This window comes from Parambassis ranga, chromosome 22 (genome assembly GCF_900634625.1).
Source record: "Parambassis ranga chromosome 22, fParRan2.1, whole genome shotgun sequence".
Classification (NCBI taxonomy): domain Eukaryota; kingdom Metazoa; phylum Chordata; class Actinopteri; family Ambassidae; genus Parambassis; species Parambassis ranga.
In genome coordinates, this window is record NC_041042.1 from 20,173,284 (window position 1) to 20,182,590 (window position 9,307).

General features: G+C 39.7%; 2 protein-coding genes across 2 annotated transcripts; both read left to right on the forward strand.

Annotated features, from left to right (window-relative positions):
• The first annotated feature begins 762 nt into the window (after nt 1-762).
• LOC114427660 (cytochrome c oxidase subunit 8B, mitochondrial-like) lies at nt 763-1,966 on the forward strand. The gene is made up of 2 exons (XM_028395837.1): nt 763-975; nt 1,629-1,966. Exons 1-2 carry the CDS (start codon nt 859-861, stop codon nt 1,722-1,724), a joined length of 213 nt encoding a protein of 70 aa, XP_028251638.1. The 5' UTR covers nt 763-858; the 3' UTR covers nt 1,725-1,966.
• A 1,391-nt stretch (nt 1,967-3,357) lies between these two features.
• On the forward strand, nt 3,358-7,194 carry LOC114427011 (glucosamine-6-phosphate isomerase 2). Its single transcript, XM_028394697.1, has 7 exons — nt 3,358-3,425; nt 3,784-3,909; nt 3,981-4,082; nt 4,940-5,122; nt 5,222-5,406; nt 6,103-6,277; nt 6,516-7,194. Exons 2-7 carry the CDS (start codon nt 3,786-3,788, stop codon nt 6,572-6,574), a joined length of 828 nt encoding a protein of 275 aa, XP_028250498.1. The 5' UTR covers nt 3,358-3,425; nt 3,784-3,785; the 3' UTR covers nt 6,575-7,194.
• The last annotated feature ends 2,113 nt before the right edge of the window (nt 7,195-9,307 follow it).

A 9,307-nucleotide genomic window follows, 5' to 3' on the forward strand; every position in this document is an offset into this window, starting at 1 on the left:
GAAACCCCCACCCTCAAGGTCTACGAAGACATCCTATGGGCCAATGTGCAGAGCGATAACAAAATCAATTTATTATTAACATACAATTACTACAATTGCATTATTTCTCTTTTCATACTGGACAATGTTTTACATATGGATTTGCTACAAATAGTCTCACCTTTTGATCCTGAATGATGGCCAGTCTCCTGTTACAACAGTACTGCTATGTCACGGAAACATGATGCCTCTGACCAATAAATTTACCTGTGGTCTTCTCATGGCTTTTTTGTGGTCTTCTTAAGCATCGGTTTGAAACAACACACATTCCACCAATAAACTGAAAGAAACTCAGAAACTGAGATCGGATCCATATCCCTGAGTGCCTGGATATGCAGTAGGTGCTGTGTAAGCATTTCATAAACCACCATGAAGACCAGGAAAAAGGACAGGATAATGTCTGTAAAATCATTGACACTGGCTGAATTCATGTGCATGGCATCCTGACTGCTTTGCCTGGTTGCTTACTTTATAACTCTCAGTTGTCCCAAGGAAGACATAAAAAAACTACTTTAATGCTAGCTAGTATAGTGCAGACTGCAAAGTCTTAACACTCTCATCTAAATTGCAGTGAAGGTGGAGGAGTAAGGGAAGTGTTAAGTGGTTTTAAAAATGGCTAATGCTAAACGTCATTTGCATGTAACGGTGGATTGGATGCATGCACAACATCTTCCGGGACAGTAGATGGCACTGTGCGGCTCGCTCGTTACTTAGACAGAGAGCGAGAGCGGGGAGGAAGTCCACTAAGCTGAAGCAGTTCCGCCTTATTCGAGACATTTTCTGTGAAGAAGACGGTAGCTTTCTCCACGAAAAACAAACATGTCGGGGATTTTGAGGACCGGCTTTAGACGCGCTGCTCCTGCCCTTCGTGGACACACCATCACACAGACAGCCAATATTAGAAGCAAACCGGCTAAAGCACCCATCAACGCAGTTGTAAGTCTGTTGTATGCCGAACCACCTTGAACACATGCTAACTGCATGCTAGCTAGCAGCTATGCGCTGTCCTTGACTAACGAGGTCGCCAGACTTCAGTCAGCGGGGACTGTAAAAAGAATATTGCCTGTTGCTCACTTCAACAGAAATTAGTAGGTTTACGTTTGAGACTTGATTCCTGTTGCATCAGTGTAACTATCTTGCATGACTGTTCGATGCTGTGCACTTCGGTCAATAGTGACATAACCATGGGGACAGTGTGTGAGACAGCCCAGAGAATTCTTGTCCTCTTGTTGAAGTCTTCCGCTGTCTGCTGCTTTTGTTAAAGGACATCTCCAACATCTGTTTGTGTGGAGCGAGATGTATATGTAGTACATAAAGATATGCGGTAAACTAAAGTACTTTGGAATTCAACCATACACATGCACATGTTTAATTCACTGGTATACTTGCTTCTTAAAATGGCATCACTGTTGTTTCTGTTAAACACTTCTGTCATCCTGGTGATGTGCTTATGAGGCAGGACAAGAATTTATAATTATGTCACATTTACCACACACAGTAATACTTATAGTTAAGCCTTTCCAAATTACTCACAGAAGTACTAAAGTTCTAAAAAGCACATGTTAATCTGTTGTGTCTTTTGTGTTTAGGAAACTACCATTGGCCTGGGCATGCTCTCTCTGGCCATCCTTGGACCCTCTGGGTGGATCCTGGCCCACTTGGAAGACTACAAGAAGAAAGACTAAAGTGAATATTTTAGCGGTCATACTTGGTGGATCAGGTTTCTGTCTCCAGCGACATCATGGGACCATCACCCTCATTTTCTTCTACAGAAGAGACTATAGAACAAACCTTAGATCTACTCTTCTACCTCTCCGGTTCTACTTAACATCACAGATTCAACCTAACTCTGCTCCAAGTGGGAAGTTGTATTGTATCATCACTGATAAGAAGTATGTTACAGAATTAAATTATAAACACGACTCTGTTGATGTGTATGTTTTGTCTTTTTTTTTGGATAGAGCCTTATGTTTAGAATATGAACATTTGTACTAATTGGTTGCAGAGTTTAAAGGTAACAGAGGATTTAAAAGGATTGGCTGGTTGTCAGGATAACTCAGAACATAGTAACTGTATTTACAATATAATTACATAAAGGACTGGATGACCTTGGAATTTTTTTATTGTTAAACTCAGATAAAACTGAGGTCATTGTTTTTGGACCAAAACATCTCAGAACTAGATTACTGATAACATTCTCTCCTCGGAACCTCGGAATTATCAGGACATGTTGTTTATCTCCCATATTAAACAAGTCTCTAAGACCGCCTTCTTTCACCTCCGTAATATTGCTATGATCAGGAGCGTCCTGTCTCAGTGATGCTTAAAAACTTGTCCATGCTTTTGTTACTATTAGACTGGACCACTGTAGGACCTGATAGTATAGAACAGTCAGATCTCACAGTGCAGGTCTGCTTGTAGTTCCTAGGATTCATAAAAGTAAAATGGGAGGACAAGCCTTTAGCTATCAGGCACTGCTACTATGGAACCAGTTACCAACCTGGGCCTGAGAGGCAGACACTGCCTCCACCTTTAAGACTAGACTGAAAACCTTTCTGTTTGGTAAAGCGTACAGTTAGCCTTAAACATAGTGTGAAGGGCTGATAGGTATAGATACAGGAACTTGTTGACATGGCCTCAGCCACAGGTAGAATAGAATACTAACTCGTAGACTTTAACCTTTTAAATATCTATGCTGCTCTAGGCCTACGCTGCCATGGGACACCACCACCATCTGTATTCTTTATTTTACATCACAGGATTTTACATGAATGTCCTGGGTGTGGATTGACCTCGAGGCAGCAGGAAGCATGTAGTTCTTCCAAAGTGGGGTGAGGTACCCGACTATCTTCTCAGCTGCCTCAATGACATTCTGCAGAGCTTGCCTCTGAGCTACTTCGCAGCTGCTGAACCACACACATACAGTACATTAGTACATACTATAAAAGGACATCAGCATCCTATGTGAGATGTTATTCTTCCTGAGCACCTTCAGGAAATGTTGTCTCTGCTGTGCCTTTTTCGGTAGGTCAGAGGCTCAAGACAGATCCTGCTGGATGTGGACTCCCAGGAAGCGGAAATCAGGCAACCTCTCCACACAGTCCCCAATAATATAAAGCATGTCCAACTCTCCTCCTGAAGTCTATGATGACCTCCTTAGTTTTCGAGGTGTTCTCGCCCACTCATTAATCACATTTCATTTTGAACATTTAAAATCTCATACCAGACATTTCTGGTGCCAGGACACTTCAGCTGTCTGCTGTGATGTGCGCACGTTATTTTTGGACAAAACGACTTCCATACATTCCACTGAAATCACTTGACCGGAAGTTGGTCATGTGATCGAACAGGCTCTTACTCTGCGTGTGGCTAACGGCACTTTGCAGGTAAAAGACGTGGTTGTATTTTTAGCGTCACGTTATTATTATTGGGAGGTTCATATTTATGTTGTCATTACCTGACATGGGAGCTCCAGATGTACATTCATGCAAACCGTCCACTCTCTGCGAGGCTTCGTTTGCTAGCATTAGCCACGGACCGTATGCACGGGTCCCTGACTGTTCTTCATAGAATCAACAGGTGTTTTGTAGGTGCGTTTAAAAAGGGCCACATGTTCAGTAATAGTTGTCACTATCAGCTGGTAGGGCGCAGTCGATTTGTGTAGTTTCAGCACAGTATGTGATCACATGACTATATCAGAGTAAACGCTCAGGTTGGAAGCGATAACTGTGTCTGATCATTCAGTGATGAGGCTGGTGATCCTGGACGAGTATGACCAAGTCAGTGAGTGGGCAGCAAAATACATTCGCAACAGAATCATCCAGTTCAAGCCCTCTGCGGACAGATACTTCACTCTGGGTTTGCCGACAGGTGAGCACCTTTCTATAAAAAGTCATGTACATTTTTATGTAGGCTACTAATCACAGTGTGTTTTCCTTTAGGGAGCACTCCTTATGGATGCTACCAGAAATTAATAGAATACTACCAACATGGAGATATTTCATTCAAATATGTGAAAACGTTCAACATGGATGAATATGTGGGTGAGTTAAATGAACACTAATGCCTGAGAGTTGAGAGGTTATTATTTTGTGTATTCAGTACTTGTAAAAAATGATATGCAAGTATTTCTAAAGTTCTTTATGAGTTATAGTCACCTTATTTCCTGATAGAGGATTAATGTGCTATGTCTTTTGCAGTCTTTGTGTAACATGTCACGCTCATACATTATATTGATACATTACGAGATCTTTGAGATGTAAATCAGAAAACTAATAATAATAATATAATAATGCATTGGTCTTATATTGCGCTTTTCTGCTCTGTTGGGCAGGCACTATTTTCAGATATTGTACTAAAAGCCTCATATAGTACTGTATGTAAGTGTTCCTTGTGTCTAATGATAGATATAGAATTTATGGATCTTCTCATTTTGGGATAGCTCACTCTGGCATTTGGGACCCATGTTGTATCACCTTAAAATTTTTAAATATTAAGTATTCAGTATAAGGCCCATTTTGATTTTGATTTTGATTTTTTAGCCTGCTGTTTTGTTTTTTAAAAAACAAGTAGCTTATATGTCCACATGTTTCCCAACCAAGAAATGAGAATGAGATGAAAATAACTTTAATAATAATAGTTAATAATAATTTAATAATAAAAGAGTATCAAACTCCAAAGCGCATAGAAACATTTACATGGCAGGATATACAGAGAAGTGTGTAAGTATGTATGAACAGAGTTCAGTAGTTTAATAGCAAATTCAAACAACATTTCCATTTCTCTGTTCTTTGTTGCTGTCCCCTTCTGGTGGTTTTTCATTTGTGCTGCTGCTGCTCCCAGATTGACCTTCACAGGGATAATTAAGTTCACCTCCAACTTTAAAGGTTTTGTTCTCCAGGTCTACCTCGAGCTCATTCAGAGAGCTATCACTCCTACATGTGGAACAACTTTTTCAAGCATATTGACATTAATCCTGCCAATGCTCACATTCTGGATGGAAATGCAGATGACCTGGAGGCAGAGTGTCAGGCCTATGAGCAGAAGATTACAGAGGCTGGCGGAATTGAGCTTTTTGTTGGGGGTCAGACATAATTTTTTATGTAGATGTTATTTGAAATCTTGTGGTTATAAAAATATGTTTATCTTTTGCCTTTTTATGATTCCTGTTCTCTTTCTGTAGGTATTGGCCCTGATGGTCACATAGCATTCAATGAGCCTGGTTCCAGCCTTGTTTCCAGGACCAGAGTAAAAACTCTGGCAAAGGACACCATTGTGGCAAATGCTCGTTTCTTTGGTAACAATCTCTCCAAGGTTCCCACCATGGCTCTGACTGTGGGTGTAGGAACTGTCATGGATGCAAAGGAGGTCAAATTGAAATGCAATGATATAATCCACTCTGCAAACCTGACTGTCTTTTCTGTTATTCTGTTGAAATTGCATGGTGTTATGTTTCAGGACTTAATAACAAAAAGTGATTAATCCTTAGCAGCTCTTAAATTAGGTAAATACAACCTCTGAAAAACGACAACACATAACTATACCATGTCATTATTAAACAAAAATTAAGCCAAAATGGAGACCAAAGTGCCCCTTCCATAGAGGTTGAGAGGGTAAATAGCTCCCAGGTACTGCGTATCAGATGCTCTTGATTAATTGATCATCAGTACACCCTGGGATTCAGTAGTTTGTAGATCCATCTTTAGCAGCAGTCACATGAAGATATGGTTTTCTGTGTGACCTTATCCCTCCCTCACATTATTGTAGAGGAATTTTGGCCCATTTTATTGATGTTTGTAAGCATATTCTCCTGCCACAGCCTTCTAATCAGCATTTCAGTTTATTGCAACACCCTGATTCTTCTCTTAGCTATACTGCTTGGGATCTCTGTCAAGTTGTGACCCAGATTAAACCAAGATTTAGTTGTCAGTAGATGGGATCACGTTTGAATCTAGAACACTGTAATATACAGAGGAGTTCATGGTTAATTCATTAACTGCCCACATCCTGGAGCAGCAGCAGTTTGTGCTGATATATTTGCTTTTGTTGCTGTCCTTTGCCTAGGTCATGATTCTGATCACAGGAGCACATAAAGCCTTCGCTCTGTACAAAGCTATAGAGGAGGGTGTGAACCACATGTGGACAGTGTCAGCCTTCCAGCAGCACCCACGCACCATCTTTGTCTGTGATGAGGATGCAACCCTGGAGCTCAGAGTTAAAACTGTAAAATACTTCAAAGGTACCGACAGATTCCTCCTTCTTTCTGCCAAGAGAAAAGTATTGATTGATTAAAAATGAGAAGATAGAGAAAATACATTTTTTTCAAACTGCCACAGTTTGAAAAAATGCTGATACAGCACTGGCTAAAATGTTTCTCATAATTCTCTCTACAGTGACAGCTGTTGTCTTGTTAGAATGTATTTATCTTTTGTTTTGCAGAACTCTTATCTAATCAGTTTTTTATGTTTTCATTGTAGGTTTAATGCATGTTCATAATAAACTGGTAGACCCAGTGCTCAGCATAAAGGACCAATAAAAGACAATGCTGAAGATCCGAAGATGGATAAAACCTGCTGGATGCAACGTGACAGATATATAATTCTTTTATAGACCTGAATACTGTTACCTATAGGCTTTCACCAGTCTAATGTGTGGTAAATGGTTTTAGAGACTACTTGTCTTGTATCTTGTAATACCTTTGCTTTGTCTGTCTAAGAACACGTGCTCTTTTCTGTTGTGGGTGGCCAACTCTTATTTTCTTAACCAGTATTAGAACTTTGATTTGGTCTAAGATACCTAATGTTAACTTAGAGGCTGTCAACAATTATTCATCCCTCAATTAGCAGTAACACTATATTACAAATATTAGTGTCACTTGCAGCATGGGATGCTGAAGATATTAAAGCACTAATGATCACTGAATGAATTGATGATTGAGTTTCTTCTTTCAGCATCTTGTGACCTAGGATTGACACATTTGAGGCACATGATGTGCATTGCTGACAGTAACAGGCTGGGCATTCTTTTGTACAAACATAAACCTTAGCAGTGCTGCCCTGCTTTGTTTACTGATTATTGTTATTCCTTTACAGCAACATTGTTGATCACTGCCTGTTGTCTTATTGTCTAATCAACAGTAAAAGTTCCTTTCAAGGCGATGAGTATCTCGATTGATGATGCAGCTACATATTTCAGTTTAAATTTTTATTTGTAATGTTTGATTATAGGATAGACAAGACAGAGAACTGACAGTACATACAGAAGCATCTTGTTTTCATTTCTCTTCAGTGTTGAGGCGTGCAGGTCGGATCACAGCTGACCCTTCTCACCCTGGACATGGACTCTATGAGCCACTCCCTTCAGGCAGAAGGTTACCGTCCATTTGGACCAGAACTTCACGCCACAAGAACACCTTCTTCCCCTCTGCTGTTGGACTGTTGAACTGTAATTAATACACTGCTCTGCACTGTCACTTCACAATGTGACGTTAGTATAGTCACTGCCAATGATGACTATTTGCACTGTTACTTCCATCTTGCCCTTGCCTTTGCACACTAGTACCACCTCACCGATCCATGTGGTACCTGTTACACTCTTATCATATCGGGTTTTTGCCGTACAACCACCAGTCATGTTCTGCTCTGTTCATTGTATGTCTGTAATGTCATGTCAATTTATAGCCTTACTTTTAGGTTACATTGTTTACCTTGTTTACTTGACCTTATTTTCCTTATTTTTATCTTGGTTTTATCTTATTTTATGTTAATTATTATATGTTTTATGTATGCACCAATCACTAAGGCAAATTCCTAGTAATGTGAATCCTCACTTGCATGGCAATAAACACGATTCTGATTCTGATTCAAATAACAACACCAGCAATTCAAACCGTAATTGTAATTGTAATCCGGAGATATTTTTGATGAACCATCTTTAAAATGTAAAATAACTATATGCAATACTGAGACTACTGCTTTATACATAAAGGCTCAATAAAACCTAAAAATCTTGTCAAATGTTTTTGTTTATTATGTCAGCAATCAGAAGGCAGGGAATAAAAACCCAGGGGTCTATGAATTCAGTTTGCCAAAGTTTGCACATTCTATGGGTGCAGGACGCTAAATAGAACATTTGCATTTTTAATTTTTGTTTCTTACAAGTACAACTGACTGACATCTGTGTCAAAAGAATGCAAACTGCTCTGTTGTTTGCTAAAATTAGTCTTGGATGCTCCACCCTGTCTAGTCTAAGAGCCACAGATATGAGTGCAGACTGTAGTTTAACCACCAGGGGATGCTTTAACAAAAATCAAAATTGAGCTTAAATGCTCCAAGCCTGGTTGGCCTGTTTTTATAATATGATGCTATCTTTTAAAATTAGAAGATACTTTACTAGATGTAAAGATAACAGAAGTGAATGTTGGAAAGCCTAAGGGCAGAAAAAACGCAAGCAAGAAGATCACTGCACCAAAAGATAAGAGTGATGTCTGGCAGGCCTCCTTTTTAGTTTTAGTTTTTTTTTGTTTTTGATTGATTGAGCAGGTTCAGAAGATGCCATCTCAGCCTTCAGTGGTATAAACATAGGGCACTGCTCCATCTGCTTCAGTGATGAATCCTGTTTCAGATACAGTTCTGCCTGCATCACATATTCTTCAAAGATTCAAGATTCTAAGAGACTTACTGTCTTATGTGCAGCATTGACCAAGGGTCATCTAAGCAATTAATGAAATGCTTGTAACGTAATAGGCAGACAACTCAATACTAGATTCAGTTCTGTTTTATTTATAAATTGTCTCTAGTTGCTTTACATAAACCCAGAGCCCAAACAGCTGAGCAAGCAGACAGTGGCAAGGAAAAACTCCCTTTTAACAGGAAGAAACCTTGAACAGGACCAGACTCATAAGAAGAACCTTCCTGCTGACAGTCGGCTGCGTAGAGGAGGAGAAGAAGAGGGAGACAGGACAGAGAGGAAGAAGGAGAGAGAGAGAGAGAGAGAGAGAGAGAGAGAGAGAGAGGAACAAACATGCATTTGCATTTTATCCTGCTCAAGGTTTCTTCCTGTTAAAAGGCAGTTTTTCCTTGCCACTGTTGCTCTTAAGAGGGTTCGGGTTCTGGGTCTCTGTGAAGTGATTTGAGGCCATTCTAAATGTAAAATGCACTATATAAATAAAATAAAATTGAATTGAATTGAATTTATAATTTGTAGTCTCCTGCAGTCTCTTCAGGCTTTGTTGGACACCTTTAAGCATTTGCAATTTATCTTTCAGTGT

Excerpts from the sequence above, each read along its gene's own strand:
- LOC114427011 (XM_028394697.1), top strand. The coding sequence starts at position 3,786 with ATGAGGCTGGTGATCCTGGACGAGTATGACCAAGTCAGTGAGTGGGCA. Across the intron at positions 3,910-3,980 it reads CACTCTGGGTTTGCCGACAG|GGAGCACTCCTTATGGATGC; the intron begins GTGAGCACCTTT and ends GTTTTCCTTTAG. Across the intron at positions 6,278-6,515 it reads AACTGTAAAATACTTCAAAG|GTTTAATGCATGTTCATAAT; the intron begins GTACCGACAGAT and ends TTTTCATTGTAG.
- LOC114427660 (XM_028395837.1), top strand. The coding sequence starts at position 859 with ATGTCGGGGATTTTGAGGACCGGCTTTAGACGCGCTGCTCCTGCCCTT. Across the intron at positions 976-1,628 it reads AAGCACCCATCAACGCAGTT|GAAACTACCATTGGCCTGGG; the intron begins GTAAGTCTGTTG and ends TTTTGTGTTTAG.